Here is an 18770-nt window from a genome sequence, read left to right as displayed (position 1 = left end):
TTTGAAGATGAAGATATTGATATGCTTTAGTGTTTGCAGATCAACTTTTTTTTTCAGTGTTATATGTTAGCTTTACTGATTTGGGGGTTATTGACACCACCCTAAGTGAAACTTGGATTGGCCAACTAGTACTTTATGGTTTTGTGTTTTTCGTTTCCAGATGGGCAATTTGTCATGTTCCATGTAAATTGGTCATGTTCCCCTCTAAATCATGAGGGAATAGAGACAAGGTTTTGTTTCCTAACCATACTTCCTCCTTCTTTACATGAAGTGATCTGGTGGAATACCATTTTGTGTACCTATGCTCTAAGTAAAGGAATTAAATAAATACATGAAACTGATGGCTGAAATTGAAACTCGTATTATCTGGATTCTGACATTCCACAGTTTCTCCAAGAGTTCAACAAACACTGAAACACTAGTTACAAGAATTTAAGATTAGGGATCTTTCTGTATGCACGACACTACAGAATGTATATACACAAACTATGCCATCTCCTTTCCTACGTCATCTACAAAACTCTCCTATGCTGTGAGAGATACAAAAAGAACGTAGTCCAAGCCATGCTGCACAAAAAGCTACCATAAATTTCTTGTTCTCTACACAAAGAAGCAAAATGCAGACAAAGAGTCAGCTTACATTATTCATTGAACAAAGGGTATGGTATGTATTGGATGCCAAATCATTAGAAAAAAAACAACCTATTTTCCAAGCCCCATCTCCATTATTACTAATTTCCAACTCTTACTGATAAAAAATCCTTATTGCTGCATTATTTCTCTTAGTGATCAGAAACTCAGGGAGCAAGGGACGTAACCAGATGGTTGCACTCCATGATATGAATTCACACTTACACAGTTATATATAACAAAAAGACTACTAGAAACTAAAAGAATGAGGGGCCAATCCAACAAACAAAGTGACTCACAGAATTCATTTTGCCTAACCTCATAATGCATAACAAAAAACAGCAAGTTAGCAACCAATTCATAATTCCTCAAAATGCATCACAAATAAATCAGATTGCGTCAACCAAAAGAAAGAAAGAAAATAAACAAAAAATTATTACTAACCCAAAAGAAGCTAGGAGCCTCACTATGTTCCTAGTGCGGTAGACTTATTAATTGATGGACACTTGTTACGATAATGGCCAATATTACCGCAGCCACTACATTTTCGAGGTGCCTTCTCCACTCTCTCAAAATATGAAGGTTCCTGCCTTGTAGAGCTAGTTTCCTTTCTTTTATTTGATCCTACCGGACGACCTTTGTGAGGTTGAAGAGTAGGTTCAAAAATTAAAGGACAAGATGCACCAAGAATATGAGAAAGCTGCCTTAATGTATTTTCTTTTTGCATAAGTGGCTGTTTTTCATACTTCTCTTTAACCTCAGATAAAAGACTACTAAATGGATCTTCATGATCCAATCTTGCACAATGATCATTAGTGAATGATCTTGTGTCAATCCTCCATTGCTCATGAATCTGATTTAACGGCAGCACTTCAATCCTCATATCCTTGATCATGTGCACACATGGAAGACCCATGGTTTTGGAAAACTGGCCCTTGCATTGGGATGAATAGTCTCTGGTATTTGCCAACAAATATTGCTTTTGTAACTCAAACAAAGCATAGAAATATACCTTATTAATCACCTCTTTAAAGAAAGGGATGCAAAGCTTTTGAGGAACACGAATCTTTTCACTTGCAAGTTGAGTTTTAATTTCTTGAAACTGATTTTGAATAGCAAGACAAATATTTTCCTTCACTTCACGGAGACCACCAGTAGAAACTTGAAGATATTTCTTTAAGGTTCCATGTGCACCTTCTGCTCTAGAAGTAACATTATTACCAAAGTGTGAAGTCGGTCTGGTCCATGCAAATACAAACCTCTCTTTCCATGGAAGCCAAGTATTGCCAATGTAAGTCAGAACGGAAGCATAGTCTTTGTACTCAATTTGAAAACTGTTCCAAGCTTCATTAAACATCGACACGTCCCAAGACTTTACAAGGGTACTCCAAGAAGACATAAAACCAACCCAATCTGCATCTTCCTTAAACTGACCCTTACAATGTGCAAGAATATTTTTTTCAATATGCCATGCATAAAAGATTCGGAGTCATTGGAAACACAACTTGTACTGCTTTCATTAATGCCAACTCCCTATCACTTACAATCGCCAATGGATGATTACCATCTCCCAACAACTTACTGAACATTTCAAGAGCCCATTGATAATCTTGTTGTTCCTCTTTTTGCATGAAAACAAAACACGAATAGAATGATGTGTTGAAGCTCGACACTCCTATAATCTCAAGTAATGGCATCTTGTACTTATTTGTCTTATAAGTACAATCCATCACAAAGACATTAGAGTAACTTCTAGTCAACTCAATAGAAGTGGGATGAGCAAAGAATAGATGAGTCAAATGACCAGAGTCCTCATATTTGACATTATGAGAAAAACCAGCACCACCAAGCTCATCTAATAATGCTTGAATAATTGAACAGCCACCTAGACTCTCCCTCCTAAACTGAGCCGTCTTGCTATATATATTTTTGGAAAGAGCTAGAAGATCAGGATTACTTTGTCGAAGCGAAGAGAGAATTTGCCGTGGTTTTATGCCAGCCAGACTCATTTGTTCAACTTGTAAGGCTTCCTCTTTAGTAAACAGACGACAATATGGATGTCCAGCCATGTCGGTGGAAGGCTCATGGTTATGTAACAAGTTGCTTATCTTGACCTTCCACAACCCTTCGGCTGTCCTTCTTCCCAGAATTTTGAATGGGCAATCTATCAAACGAGAAGCTGAATTCTTTTTCTTCTCCTCAAGTGCAGAGTAGGTTCGATAACAACCACCTCTATCACAACCAATAGCCACATATCTATTGATTTTAGATATTTTGATTACCATAACATACCCTTGCAGCAACCCAATCTTACGAATATCACTAAGAAGGTCTTCTCGATTTTCAAAAAATTTCGTTGATAATGAGAGGAATGCATCCAAAACATCAATCATAGAGGGGCCTTCAAGTAAATCAAAGAAAAATAAAATAATTAGCTCTAAACATAATAAAAGTGATAGCACATAATACTTACCATTGACAATGGGGACTTCAATGATACTAGACAGTCTAGACGGGTGATTTGATTGTAAGTCTTCTTCCATTCATCTGAAGACATAGAAATTTGTAGCCCAGCATCCACGAGCTCTTCTTCCATTGTACTGGTGACCTCCTCAGCAGCTGATTTTGGGCATAAAAGCAACCCAATTTTTTCAATCTCCAAATTTCGAAAAGCAATAAGGACTCCAAATTTCTCAATTTATCAGCAAACATATTACCCACAAATCATAAAGAAAGAAACTTGTGCAATTTGATATGAGCCATAAGAGAAGGAACAGTAAGAACAATTGAATTGCAGAAGAGAAGAGCAAAGATAAACATGAAATTAGAGTAGATATAGTGAGATAGCAAAGAGAAAAGTTGGGATTTGACCTGGTTTGGAAAGACAAAGATTGAGGTTGGTCAATTTTCAATGGAGAAGAGAATCTGTCATTGTCTGGAGAAGAAAGAAAGAAGAGGAAGTGTTGTCGTGATTTGGGAGAAGAGAACGTGAGAGAGAGAGAGAGAGGACTCAAAAACCAAATCTGACTTTTGAGGGTATTTTAGGAAGTGCGAAAAATTTTGGGATGAAATATTATTAAAAAAATCAAAGGGGGTGTGGTTTACAAATTTGGGTGTGCAAATTTCACCCCCCCTAAAGTTATTGTACCACACAAGTGTTCAAAATTATTATTGTTTATACCTTTTCCCTTCTACGGTTTTTCTGCACAATCCAGAGTAAGTGGGGGGCCAATTCCATGATTCTTGTCTAAATCTTGTTAAATTACATACCAATTACATGTGCCCAAGTGTGCAGTTCAAAAGTATTTTTTTTTTTGGGGGGGGGGGGGGGGGGGGGGGGGGGGGTCACCTCGGGCCCCTTAATAGCCTTAATAGTTCCGCCACTGGCCCTAGGTGACGGAGCATAGGGCATATATTAGAGTAATCGAATAGGGTTTTCTCTCCCTTTCTTTACATAGTCTGACTTTTGCTGTTTGCAATTCAGATTTGTCCGGTGGTAGCAGACAATAGTGTTGACCTTTGGTCGCGCTGCTGTCTTATGGCTGTTGCCGGAAGGGTGATGATGCTTCCTAAGGCTAGGTTCCCAAGATGGCTATGCTCGGAGGCCTGACAGTGGTGTTCCGGCTTGAATCTGTTTTCACTGCTCTGTGGCAAGTAAAGTTCGGTGTGTTGGTTTTTGATTTGTTGTCAAACGCGCGTGGGCGAGGCCTTTCCAGGCGTTAGCAGCGGAGCTCCTCTCTTGGTGGCATCAAGGTGGAGGACGGTGGGGTGCCTTGTTCTGATAGCGGTGACTGCGGATGTAGTCTGGTGTTCCTGATAGAGTTGCACGAAGGGTTGAGGCAGGGATAGTTGGGCTTCATTGGGTTTGGGCTGTCCGTTGGACCATTTGGGCTGCTAGATAGATTTTTTTCTTTCTAACAATTCTCTACTTTTTTAGAGAGATATGCACAGTTTTTTGTTTTTTCGTGCCTATTTTGCTATGTGTGTCATAGCAAATAGACTCACTTTGTCTAAGTGAGCACTGGTTGTATAATGAGTGGTCTATCCTTATGTATCATCGTGGTACCACCACAACTTCTTGTCTGTCTAACAAATAGCAGCGGAAGGATATGTAATGGTCATTCTAGCTTGAGATCAATATATTGACTATGCCTTCATTCAAAAAAAAAAACCCCTACTCTTTTAAAGGCTACATTCTTCAACCATATGCACCAAAAGATATACGAGTCGATAAGTCATAATAGGAAACTATTAATGTTCTGATGATCTCACACTAACTTCATAATTGTGAAAAATAACTTATTTGGGAATGCATATTATCTTGACGAACAGCTAGGATGATATGGAGCCAAAATGCAAAAGTATTAATTAAGTGGTGGATATCTAATATCAAAGATGGTGATGGTGGTTATCTATTTTGAAAGTTTATTTCCTTTCTTTGTGGGTGTTCATTGTTAAAAATGGTCAGAGTGTAGATTTGAGAGAACTAACTCAATTTGAGAACCTTCAACGGCAAAGGAATAAATTCATTCAGAAAACGGGTTAATTGGTGTTGAGGCACTTTTTTCTGTAATTGTACGGCAGCACAATTTGATGGGCGGAGATATGATTAAAGCTCAAATAGCTCTAGCGCCATGTCTGCGTAGGCAAGAGTGCGAGACTAGGCCCAGAGTGCTCCGAAGGAAAATTCCCAGAAAGTTTCGTGTTGTGTCTCCGATCGGCAGCTCCTCGCTTTGTGCATGGCATGGATTGGTATATACATAGCATCTGAATAGAGGCTTGGCAAGTTGTTTGCGGCGTGGGAGTTAATAATACACGAGTTGTAGTAAAGGAGAAGACTATTGCGGCCAGCAGTGATGGTTGAGGGTTTCGGCATGTAGATATAGTGGAAATGATGGGTGTGTAATGAAATTTTCCAAAAAAAAAAAAAAAAAAAAAAGATGGGTGTGTAATGAAGAATAGAGAATTATACATAAGTAGGGCACGAGACAAACATGGCAGAGGAGGCTAGGCGAGGAAGCCTGGAGTTTCTTCCCCGACAACAATGATACCATTGTATCTAATGAGGGGTTTGAGTCTGTTGAAGGCTCTATACATTTGAATGAATCTTTTGTTTCTAATAAGGGTTTGAGTCTTTTTCGTGACTCGTGAGTAGCATCCTTGGCCTAACCAAAAGAGAAACTTGTAAAGCTAACATTTACGCAATAAGCTAGAGTTTGATACTGTGCCAAATATATATATATCTTTTTTTTTTTTTGCTCTTTTTTCCTTAAAAAACTATATCCCCGGCAGTCTGCCATCCGTAAAAGCATAAGCTCTTGTGCACCAGAAGACCTAAAATCTGTGGATCTCCCATAATTTCCATTGAAGCTCTAATTTCACAGCATCAGTTCAATTCCATGTCCGTTTCCTTGTACTCGTACAAGGTATTCTTTGCTATCGTTATTCCTCTGTGGAGCTGTCCTTTAGTAAGTTCAGGGTTTAGGGATTGTTTTCCACAAAGGTGGAGGCGGAGAATTAGAAAAGAGATATTCAATCAACCAAGCAAAGAACCTAGACCACCCTTGTTTAAAGGTAGAAAAGAACATGAAAGAGGCGATCAGAATGGTACTGATTATAATCCCAAGTTTCCAGACACATCACGAGCAAGGGGTGGAGGTTTAGGGAAAACATCATAAATGAAAGAGTGTTGCTTGGGGAGCTTGACGATAAGTCGGTTCTGTGCATGAATGTTTGAATCCAAATGCATAACCATGAAACAAAACAAAAAAATAATAAAAGATATAAAATAAAACAAGCACTAACAAAATGGTCATCAACATTAATCAACTCCGAGATATACTGTTTGATAAAATAAAAAAAATCGTAGATATACTGTAACTTAAGTAACCTTACTAGTACCAAAAAAATCTCATGTTAAAAGCACTAACAAAAGAACCTAATTTCGCTACTCTTGAAAAAGAAAGAAAACTCTAACAAACTGCTTCCACGGCCAGCCTCTTCACAATATCGCCACAATTTGTGGAACCGAACTTCTTTTCTGATACATCAATTGAGCACGACTCTTTTCCAACACATTCCTACAAGGTAAAGATATATTAGCTACATGATAGCAAAAGAAAATAATAAAGAAAATGAGGAAAAATACTAACCTTTTGAAGGATGGACAAAGCAGTTGTGCCATCACAGGTGCCATTCTTAAATGATCCACAAGTCCCTTCAGGTTTTCCAAAGCTAGCAAATTTGATTGCTGAAATGGGGCGACCTTGGCATGCCAATTCCAATGTATGATTCTCATATGCATTTGCACAAATAGTTCCAACTCTGATTGTCTGGAAATTCACATAAGATGGGTTGCCACCAAATTCCTCAAACAAGACCAATGTGTTCTCATCATCTTGCAAAAAGGATCGCGGAACATGATACCTTCAATGTAATTAAGAGTCAGTAAAACTGATGATAAAGTATTTCAACTGAATAAATTAACCAGCTTGAGAAAAATGTTGTTACCATCTTTGAGTAGGTTTGCCACAGTTGAAGACACACTTGTTATTGTCGTATGCACCACGGTAGTCACAAGCTTCAACACTACAACCATCCTCTGGAGCCAAGTAGCTTGGCCAATATCGCCCAATGCTATGCCCGTTCACCCAAGCATGTCCCTTACCCAACCCGTGTAAGTCCACGACGACTGGTTCAGTTCCTAGGGGAGCTTTGAAAGTTGTCTGAAAGACGCAAACAAAAATAGTTTATGTTTATCACTTGGTTGCTTTTAGGTTTAGGCCAGGGTTTACAAAATAAGTGCTATGCATATGAAAAATTATACACATTGGAATTTAGGGTTCTGTACCTTATACCATGTCATCGTTCTGTTTACTGGTAAACCTTCAACTGACCATTTATTTGCAAAACGAGAAGCAGAGCTAAAGAGCTCGTCTTTCAAGCCATGGAGTCCAACCTTGTATGACCATTTGTGTTGTGACAAATCCTTGATCACAGTTTCATCTCCACTTTGTCCAACCAATTGAACAGGACCAGCTACTCCAGTTTTGATGTCCTCAAATCCACCTCCATAATTCTAATCATAATTAAACAAATTGCATTAGTAAATATTAGGTAAATATTATTGTCAATCAATTACAATGTTTTTCTGAAAATATAAATATTAATTGGTACTAACGGGAAATCCAACAGTAGCACTGAGCAATGAAATTGTGTTCACTCCGGGAACCAACTTGATAGGTTTCTCGAAAACGTAGTTGAAGACGTTATAAGCAGCCCATTGAGAACCTATATAAGTTCATTAGAAAAGATTAGTAACAGGACTGAGTAAATTTCAAATACATTAATAGACAAAATTCTAGTGCCTTACCAACATGTTCTCCATTAACATAAGCATGAAGAATGTAACCAGTTTCATTTATCCTCAATGTCATGTTCCCACTCAAAATTGGATCATCCTTACTGAGTTGAACACTGAAAAAGAAAATCTCAGATAAGTAAATTAAGTAGACTGGAACTCTGGAAGAATATCTTGATCATACTTTAGTCATTAGATTACCTTGTCATGTACCAAAGATAATCACTAGCATCATTTGCAGCCTCTTTTTGTTCCATAAGACGACTTGCCACAACTTCACCTTTTCCAAGAAGCTGGGTGTCATCCGTCTTCTCGGGCCTCCATGACCAATGAAGGGATTCAGGTTCATCCTCAGCCTTGTTGACACTTTTTACTTTCACTGTAGTTTGGGTGTTTACCTGCAAACAGTTAAACAAGAGCGTTAAAAAATGCAATACACACAAAAAAAAAAAAAAAAGAGAGAGAAGAAAAAGTAATAATTTGAAAAAAGAAAAAGAAATTAGTTATACCTTAGCAGTGTTGTATGCTTCTTTTTTGCAATCAGGAAGAATACTAACAGACCAAGCAGGAATGGTGTATGTGTTTCCTTGGAAAGTGATTGTAGCATCTGAACTGCTATTTGCATTGCCAAAAATGCAGCTACTTGACTCATTTGTCGCAAACACAGTGGTCTGAAGAAAACATACACAACATTAGTTAAATTGTATCGATTTAGAATTTTAATAAGTTGTGTGAAAATGATTTATCTACTTACTGAGACAGAGTTACCCAATTCTGTGGTGGTAATATTGCCATAGGTGAGAGTATATTCCATGGATTTCAAAACCTCATGAAGTTCTTTCAAATGCCCCCATTTTGGTTGACTCAGATGGCCATACTCATCAAGAGGGGCATCATAATCATACGAGGTGGTAATGTATGAAGCTGCTGTTCTACCAAAGTTTGTTCCACCATGATACTGAAAAAACATATGCATATATGTTTATCAATAAATATTACAGAAAAAGAACAAATCGTGTAAAAATTTAAACTAATGTACTAATTACCATGTAATAGTTTTGAAATGTGCCTCCATATTGGAAAAACCTTGCTACTGCAAATGCAACGTCCTCAGCAGTCCTGAGTGGGTCTAAACCACCCCAGCTCTTGAACCTAATATGCATACCAATTATTAAGGAAATTAACCATCAAACACCACATACTTAAATTCGGCAAAAATATATCACGTGTAAACTTACCAGCCAGTCCAATTTTCAGTCCACATCTTAGGAGTGTTGGGGTTACTTGGCTTGAATGTGTCACAATACCAGCCATTACATGTGTTTATCTGATTACAAATAATGCAATTAATTAAACAATAGTAAAAGACTAGTATACTAAATAGTATGCATAATTAAAAAGAAAAAAGTGCGCATACCATTGATGCGGGAGCATCATTTTGTTGACACATAATCCATGGAACTCCGATGTTTAGTGATTCAGCAAAGTTTGCAGACCAGTTAATGTATGCTTTTCCAGCATCTCCATAGTATGATTCCACATTGCCATATTCATTTTCAATCTAAGAAAATGTTCAATACATCACAATCTATTTGTGTAGAACAGAAGATAGATCGATAAAAGTCATAAAACCATGAGCTAGTACAATGATATATGTAAGCATATGTACCTGAGCAATAATGATAGGGCCTCCTTGAGATGCAAATAGTTTCTCTTTTTCATCATATCCACGATCAATGTAGTGAAATTCTTCATCTCATTCTGCCAAAAAAAAAAAAAAAAATTAATAATGTTAAGTATGAAGGTTTAAGACTTTAAATTAAATTGAGTAAAGTGAAAGTGATTTCAATTACCATGAAAACATCGTTTGCTGTTCGAATATGACAGTTTGGCAGGTTATGGAGCCAAACAGGAAGTCCTCTGTTCCATCATTAGATATGAAGTCAGTCACATAGTGTTCATAATATATAAAAGTTAATTTGTAAAATATCACAAGGAAAATATACTAACCCATAATTCCATTCAGCACAAACATATGGACCAATCCGAAGAACAGCATAAAGTCCTTCATCTTGAATCGTTTTGATAAACCTAACCAGGTCAAGATTACCAGTAAAATCGTATTCACGACGAACTGGTTCATGCGCATTCCAGAAGACATAAGTCTCAATTGCATCGAGTCCACCTTCCTTTGACTTCCTAATCAAGTCTGGCCACATCTGCATTCGCACAACATCGCAATGAATAACTTGATGATCATGAAAAGACATCAAATAATGCACAGTATGTTAAACCAAACGCTAGGGTTTACTTACTTGTGGTGTACTTCGAGGATAATGTATGGAACCAGAATTCAAAATCCTTCGTTTGCCATCAATGGTGATGGCTCTGCCATCATAAGAAACGTCAGTAGCATTAGCAACGAGGCTGCAGAGGATCACAGAAAGACAGAAACAAAGAGAAAACGCAAAACTCTTGGGGAGTGCCATGGTTTAGAAGGTAGAAGAGGGAGCACGAGTGAAGGGAATGATCAGGGTGTTCATCTATATATACGAGGACTAGCACCTGAGAAGTGTACTTGGGATCAAATAGAATACCGAGTTGATAGGATAAAGAGTCGAACTAGGATAGTGTTCTAGGAGTAATCAAATTACGTGAAGAAATCTAATAGAAGCTTATCTAATTTTTTATTATCTAATATTGGATAATAGGAAAATTCTAAGGTGCTGGGCTGTTTGCTATACAACCATTTTTTTGAATATTTTAGACCGCTGGATTAATAATATATTCAATGGCCTTGAATATTTAAAAAGTTGATAACTTGTTTACCCCTTAACCAAATCATTAGTAATTAATTATAGAATCTTTTTCTCTAAAAAATAAAAAAGTAATGAGTCTTTTATTACTAATTAAGTGCATCATTAGTACTTTCCTTAATCGATTATAATTGAGGTCTACTTTGAGTAATTTATCATTAAATCAAATAATTACTGATATGATGACAATATATTACCTTATAGAAGTGGAAATTTAATTCTATTATGGTACTTATTCCACATACGATCATATTTATAAAAAGAAAAAAGAAAAAAAAAAGGGAGAAATGACAAAAAAAATGTTGTAAAAAATGTCCTCTTTTTGGTAATTACAAGGTGTAGGACCACATTTACAAGTTTATGAATCATTTTATCAAATTAAAAACGAATGTGTTGTTTTGGGTGGTAAATCTTTATATTTTAGACTAAGGGGGATGTATTCAATTCAGATTTTAAAAGATTTTGTTTGAGTTTTTATAATCTAAATCCACGGATTGTTTAAATTCTATATGGACTCTGATTGATTCTAATTGATTGATTTAGTAATTGATTGATTTATTGGTATTTATTTTGATTTTACAAGTTCTTATGATATTTTTGGTAGGTTAATTTTTTTTTCTTCTTTAAAAGCAATGGATGTATAGATCCAACTATAATGCTATATCAATGACAAGTGTGTGTGTGTGTGGCAATCTACCATTCTTTATGTTGTGCGTAATGATATATGAATAATAAGAGAAAATTAATCAGCCAAAATGTTACTCAAAAAATAAAGTATTAAACTAATGACATAATTTATACCATTCTTTATGTTGTGCGTAATGATATATGAATAATAAGAGAAAATTAATCAACCAAAATGTTACTCAAAAAATAAAGTATTAAACTAATGACATAATTTATTTCATATCTAATTTACAAAAGAAACATGTGTGTATGTATCATCTTAACAATTCCATTGAAAGTGAGCTTAATTTGCTAGAAGGATTAAGGCTTCCAGAGCTATAGTGATAAAAATATAAAAAATTATTAGATGAAAGCAGAGCTAGAGGCATAGGAGGATAGTGGGAAGATAGGTCTAAGACAAAATGGATGAGTGTCACCTATTGAGAGCTTTTTTTTTTTTTTTTTTGTGAAGAGCTTCTTCATTTTTTTAGTGAGAAATAATCCATCAAAATCTCTTAGGAAGTGGTTGGATTGTTTTAGGGGTTTAGTATAAATCAGGAATTCAACCTTAAAACTTTGGTAGAGTTTGGATTATTGACTCTATGCGTAAACGTGTTTATTTCCAAATTTATCACCATTTAGCATAACTTTTAAGTTAATTTAGGGAGCCAGAAAAAGATTTTGGTGAGAAATCTAATAGAAGCTTATCTAATTTTTATCCAATTTTGGATAATTAGAGTTTTGGTATAATTAAGTCAAGTCAGGAATTTGTCATTAAAAATTTTGGGGCACATTGAAGCACGACACTACGTACTTAGTTACGACTTTACTTTCTTATTAAACTTCTATTCTCCGGCCTATAATGCATGTCTTAGCTCATCTGGACTGATGCAATTTCTACTGCTTGTTGTCCTTGTTGAATTAGGATTTGTTTTACTTGCCCCTGAGGCCACAGATGTAACCTTGTTCTCGTTGAATTAGGTTTTTCAATCGCTTCCTCTTTGAAAATTCTCAGAAAATTTGTTTCTTTTTAGAGAAATCAAGAACTTTATTCAATGCTCTCTCGTCTCGTACCTCCAAGTGTCTCCTCGAATTATTGGAACCCCAAATCAGAAACACATCGAGGCCTTTTCTTTTGCAACCAATGGCAGAGCTTGATCAATATATATATAGAGAGAAAGAGAGAGAGAGAGAGAGAGACACACACACACAAGATCAGGATTTCTCGATCTGGCAGCGGGTCTCTCTATCAAATCAATTATTTCATAGAAAGGTAAAAACAGGAACATCTTCGTGCAATTTTATTTTACTTGTTGCAGAAGGAATAGTATACGTATTTAAAGGCTCGCCTTGGCAGTGCTATTCTAAAGAGGCTTTTGGCTATTGGTCGATCTTGGTCCCGGTTTTTACAGCCGTAATGGTTCTCACGGCTCTTTGTTACTGGTGAATTCTTATTTTAACTTGTTGATCTTGAACCTAGGGAGGAGTACTACTGCCCAGCCATGTCTCGAACTTATGGTGAAGAAAATCGAAACAGATTCAATGACCTACCGCCAGAAGTTACTTCTGAAATACTTGGTTACCTTGATATTCAAGACCTCGCTTGAGCTAGTGCCTCGTGGAAAGAATTTAGTAAGTTGTTTTATCCACCATATATATAATTAAAGACTTTGCGTATAGGGCTTAACAAAGAAGATACGATCAAATTGTGACCATTTTTCAGACATTTTCTCAAGAATGCAGCAGCATTGGAGGAGTAACCATTTACCACTCCTCATGAGATTCGTCAGCCATCAGATGTTGCCGGAAAGTTATTCATAGATGATGAAAGAGAGCGCTGCTCAGAAAGGCTTATCCTGATAAAACCTACTCCGTATAAAATCTATCTCGGTTAGGAACTGTGTGAGCAGCTTTTCATAATCAAGAGTTGCACTAGATATAATCGAGAACCGTCACTAACCCAAAAAAAAAAACTGAAAACCATGATTTCTATTGAAATGTATTTGTCCCAAAGTAATTATGAAAGAAAATTATTTCATTGATTATTCTCTTAAAAAATAAGTGAATCGTGACTGTGCCGCTCCCTTTTTGACAAGAAACATAGTCGCAGAGGAGTTTATTTTGCTTATTTCATGTATTAGTATTTGTATAATGACAATTCTCTTTAATGTATAAAATAAAATAAAAATATCGTCATAACATATGCAAGCTAATAATTTTTAAATACCTGTGTTCTTCACATTTTGAAGAAAAAATGATCCGTAAAATAGCTAGATAAGCGCCCCTTGTTTTAAAGAGAGGAGGACAGGTATTCACATTTCATTTGATGGTGATAGGTGGATTAATTGAAAGCTAGCCAATGGTAAATCTTAGATTCCTTGGGGGGAAATAGAGATGCCTCATATGTTACTTATAATATGTGGAAGTATTGTGGTGACGACAAATATACTAAAACTTGTTATGTGGGTGACGATACGTATAAATGTAGACGATGTAAATTCAAACCAATCATAACTTTTGTAAAAGCCAAGAAATTTAGTAAACAAGAGAGTAATAGCCACAAGCCAAGTCTCCCTACAAAGACAAAAACTAAGATCATTTTCAAAACCCCCATTAAAGTAAAAGAGTAAAATGGAGGGTCAAAATCAGACACCTAGAAAACCCTAATTGAAAAAGCCCTAAATAATTGAAGTTGATACTAGCTTGATGGCTACGTCTACTCGTTTTCTAATTTCTATCTTAATTTTTTTTTAATATTTTTGTAATTTTGTTGCTTGTAAATTGAATAACATTTTCCCAATTGTCACTATCTTGACGCTGTCTCGTCCGCACTATATGATTCCCTTGGAGGAGGTCACTGTCTTTGGAGGGGACTCCTCCGCCTACAGCTACTTCACCTTCACGTGGGCTCTCATGGAACTGACTAGTCCCGGATCGCCACGTGTGAGCTTATGGCCCCGTGTGGTTTATGGTTATTTGGACCTTTCTTCGTAGATGAAATGATTGTTTGGGCCGACGGGTAACAAATGCAATAGCCGAATGACCAAAATGCCACTATTGGTAATGTACAAATATTCCTCTTAAAAAGGAAAAAGTAAAAGTGATGTTCTAGACTTCTAGTATTACTATTACTCATCTAGTACAAGTGAACTGCTGCTGCTTTGAGAGATTAGTACAGATGGAATTGCTCTTTGTCGATGGATTAGTACTGAATTAGGTATGGGAAGTATTGAGAACAATGTTTACTATTTTTTTTTTTTTTTGAGAAGAGAAAATAACCATTAATCAACAAAGCTTACATTGGGGGGGACATGAACCAAAACCCCAAGAAACCGCGGTTATAGAGACCATTAGGCCAAAGGGCCCAAACTCTAACCACCAAACGCCTATTTCCAAGGCTACGTTGAGCAGATAAACTCGAAAATTCCAGTAAAACCTTGTAATCAACTGCGAAGAAGACAGCGTCCTCTTCAACACCGTGTCCGAAGGTGCTAGACCACGTGTAAAGGATCGCTTATCAGCAAATCGACAGCAAAAGTAAACCAGAGTTGAACAAAATCGTCCTCGTCCTCGGGAATGACACCATTTACATGGCTTAACACCTACACCAATTCCTAGCTCAAGAGAGTAGGAAACCAACCCTAGCTCAAAAGAGTAGGGACTTATTAAACCTAAACAAACCAAACTAAAAACCCTAACCAAAACCAAACTACAAACCCTAATTAAAACCACACAACACCAAAGCCCAAAGACAGGGGCCCGGCCCAGAGCCCTCTTCCCCCAACAACACCCAATCACCGCAGACAACCATTCCCCCCGCCGGCAACCACCATCATCATCACCCCACTGCCTCGCCGTTGCCTGCCATCGCCACTCCACCATGCCAAGTTGCAAACAGAATCTACATCCTGTTGACAATCCCACCCAGATCCAAACGCACGATAGAAACAGCTCCCTACAGGGAACCCTTCTGCCGCGATTTGACCGCCGCCACCATGATGCAGCCCGCCTAGGCGATGACTCCGAGTCCCTCCGCCGGAAAGAACCAAACCGCCGCAATAACTCGGCCGTCGTCGCCCCTGAACCCAGAAGGCCAGATCGAGACCGATCCGCCCAACCCGAACTCAAGAGCCCACCCTCCTCCTCCTCTGGACCACATCTCTGCACTAAGGGCCTTCCACCAATCATCACCGTCATCCTCTCCCGGGCCGGAACGCAGCAGCAGGATCGCCGGTAGCGCTCGGCCGGGAGAGAAACAAAACTCCGCCGGGATTCCTCCTTTTTTCCTACGCGCGTGGGGCGCGTTCTAGAGCCTTATTTTTAAATTAATTGACTCACGAGCGATGGCATTGGGGTTTATTGCCTATATTGTGGTCTGAGTATTTAGAACAATGTTTACTATAATCCACTAAAATTATCAAAATATGTCATCTCTTGATCCGTTTTTAGTGGAATAACTTTTTCATGTTGAATACATAAAAATATATAATGAATAACAAGTTTGAATAGTGTATCCAAGCAACAAATTTAAAAGAACTACAATAACTTTGTTAACGTATTAAGCCTGTCATTGGCAATGTACAAATATTCCTCTCAAAAAGGAAAAAAGTAAAAGTGATGTACTAGTATTACTCATGTAGTACAAGTGAACTTCCTCTGTTTTTATGGAACTTCTCTTCGGTGATGGATTAGTACTGAATTAGGTATGAGAAGTATAGAGAACAAGGTTTACAAAAAATCCATTAAGATTGTCAAAATCTGTGAACAACTTATCCCTTTTTAATGGAATCGTCTTTCCAATTAATCATGTTCAATGCATATAATGACAAGATAGAATAGAATCATTTACGTGTATCCGAGCAAAAATTTCAAAACAACCACAATGGCACAATAACCTTCTTAATGTATAAAATAGGGTGTATTAATGCCACTTAATAATTTTTTTTTTATCAGATAAACAACTCAAATGCTACAACCAGTCTTTCGGTCTTTCGTGATTCGAACTCACAACCTCCCACTTTCAAAGGGGAGACTATGCCATGTATCCCACTTAGTATTAATTGAAAAAAAAAAAAACAATAATTAGTGGTTCAATGACTTCAATCAATTATAAATATATAGTTACGTGAATTTTTAGAAGTACACCCATTTTCTTAAAAATATTAATTATATTTTCCTCCTTTACGTCTTGAACAACTTTTTAAATCACTTTATATTAATTTAATACATACAACTTCGTACAACTTTTATCTTATTCGGCATTTTACTTACTTTCTTCCTTATCTCAACCATAAAAATGATATATCTGTTTAATGGAGAGCATCGTTTGAACACCATCATGGATTACAGGAATCCGTGTAAAAACCATAATCAACCCAACTTAGAAAAATGGAAATTACAAAAAAGGGAAGGATCATCATGCAAACATCTTAAAGTGGGAATAAAGAAAAAAATTTGTACCACTTTGTCGCCTGTAATGGGAATATCATCATGTAAGGGCATTATGGTCATTCAGAGTTGGTAACAACAACCCAAAGGCCTGCATCGTTTTCAGTGCCCCATAGGGGGCCCCACACCCCTTACATTTCAGTGGGCTCTCATACCAGCTCTCTTTCTTTAGTGGTTTATTAATAATTTATGTGCACCCGATCTCGCACACGTGCCCTCAATCCAATGGTGCTCCTGCCACAAAAGGAATCTCAGGGCGGGCCCCAGTAATCAGAAAAGGACATTTTTGCTGTTAAATAAGGCCTCTTGACAAGTGACCTTTATTTGGAATCAATTTCTATTAATTTAAAAATCCAAGAGTAAATCAATGAATGAATCATTGAAGATTTTATTTTTTATTTTTCACAAAAAAAAACTGATTGATGCTTGAAAACAATCATCACCCATATAATTCCAAACCAAACCATGGGCTAAGTCCACCCACTCCATCATATATTGGTGAGCCTAACATAGATTTTGTGCAAACCTTAATGAACACCACCCAGCATTCCCCAACTCTTGCTTCTTCTTCTTCATAAACACTGAAGCTTTTTTATGTTGACGTTGGGCAAGAAACCTCTCCCAATGATAGGAAAGCTGTCAGAAATGTTGGTTTCCGGCAACCGTGCCGGGTTTCTCGACGTGGGGTCGAGCCCTAGAGGGCCACTAGACCTCAAGATGCAATCTCCTTCTCCGAGTCCTAGAGGGTTGAAGTGCTATGATGTTGGTGGTGTTGGCTTGGGCATAGTAGCTGCCTTGGAAAAGTCGAGTCACAATGGACGTGAGATTCTTGCAAAGTATTGTGTTTGTAGTCACAGTTCGAACCGCTCCGACCCGATTCCGGTTAACTCCGGTCAAAAATCCGATACAACGGGTCTTCATGCACTTGAGGAAGAAGACAGTGAGGAGAATTATACCTTTGTGACTTGCCATGGAAGAAACAAGTCCATCACCAAGGTCTACTATGATGGAGTTGTTTGTACTGAGCACCGTGTTAGTGTTGAACCCTGTCATGTTAACCATAACCATAAACAAAAACAAGCTCCTGTGTATCCCACGTCGGATTTTCTCAGCTCATGCCATTTGTGCAGCCAAAAGCTTCATGGCAAAGATATTTACATGTACAGGTACAACCACTTTTTTTTTGTTCATGTTTAATAGAGTATTAGATTGTTTTCTATAATATTGGTGCCAATGTTTTTGTTTCTTGCTGATCATGTGGTTACTTTGTGGGTTTTGGTTTTATAGGGGAGAGAAGGCATTTTGTAGCACAGAGTGTAGAGCAAAACAGATTATGAGCGATGAGCGCAAAGAACAGTGCAGATCAGAAGCTTCAAGAAGATCTGCAGATGTTTCGAGCTCGCCTTATTCGAGAGATCAGATCTTCTTCTCTACTGGTATTCTTGCGATTTAGGAGCAAACAAATGCAACAAAGGCAGCAGCAGAGTACATAGACGGCTAATACTATCTATACAAAATATGAGATTTTATCAACTTGATCAGCTTTTATTTGACCCAACCGACACCCTGAGAACAAAAAAAAAAACAGAAAATTTTGATGTATCAGATCGACCTTACAAGAAGTGATGACAAACTTAACATTTTTGAATAAACTGGCAAAGTTTCGGTTTCAGTTGGATTATTGAAGAAAAGAAAGTTGAATGCTACTGTTTACTGTTTCAGGTAGCACCTATAAGAATTGAATTAGCTACATGTAGTAATCGAGAATTGTGATACTAATTTAGCAAATGCATGATCTGGTATTAAGCTATTAGGCTATTAGCAGCTGCTTGTGTAACATCATTCCTGTC

The 18770-nt window shown here is 37.3% G+C and overlaps 3 protein-coding genes across 3 annotated transcripts; 1 reads left to right on the top strand and 2 right to left on the bottom strand.

Moving 5' to 3' along the window:
* Positions 1-1096: 1096 nt before the first annotated feature.
* LOC112183616 lies at positions 1097-3023 on the bottom strand. The gene is made up of 2 exons (XM_024321985.1): positions 2175-3023; positions 1097-2065 (listed from the first exon to the last, which is right to left on the bottom strand). Exons 1-2 carry the CDS (start codon positions 3021-3023, stop codon positions 1097-1099), a joined length of 1818 nt encoding a protein of 605 aa, XP_024177753.1.
* A 3470-nt stretch (positions 3024-6493) lies between these two features.
* On the bottom strand, positions 6494-10493 carry LOC112183615 (beta-galactosidase 15-like). The gene is given in 17 exon segments (XM_024321984.2): positions 6494-6710; positions 6783-7056; positions 7141-7355; positions 7481-7708; positions 7811-7920; positions 8003-8106; positions 8192-8388; positions 8500-8661; positions 8745-8948; positions 9037-9142; positions 9229-9317; positions 9408-9551; positions 9660-9703; positions 9706-9751; positions 9844-9910; positions 10001-10209; positions 10306-10493. Coding segments are annotated over 17 exon segments (2481 nt in total). The 5' UTR covers positions 10480-10493; the 3' UTR covers positions 6494-6602.
* A 6910-nt stretch (positions 10494-17403) lies between these two features.
* LOC112190311 (FCS-Like Zinc finger 13) lies at positions 17404-18744 on the top strand. The gene is made up of 2 exons (XM_024329746.2): positions 17404-18086; positions 18208-18744. Exons 1-2 carry the CDS (start codon positions 17515-17517, stop codon positions 18371-18373), a joined length of 738 nt encoding a protein of 245 aa, XP_024185514.1. The 5' UTR covers positions 17404-17514; the 3' UTR covers positions 18374-18744.
* Positions 18745-18770: the final 26 nt, after the last annotated feature.

This window comes from Rosa chinensis, chromosome 2 (genome assembly GCF_002994745.2).
Source record: "Rosa chinensis cultivar Old Blush chromosome 2, RchiOBHm-V2, whole genome shotgun sequence".
NCBI classification, from domain to species: domain Eukaryota; kingdom Viridiplantae; phylum Streptophyta; class Magnoliopsida; order Rosales; family Rosaceae; genus Rosa; species Rosa chinensis.
Note: the sequence above shows the minus strand (reverse complement) of the source record. Positions and strands in the feature narration are given on the sequence as shown.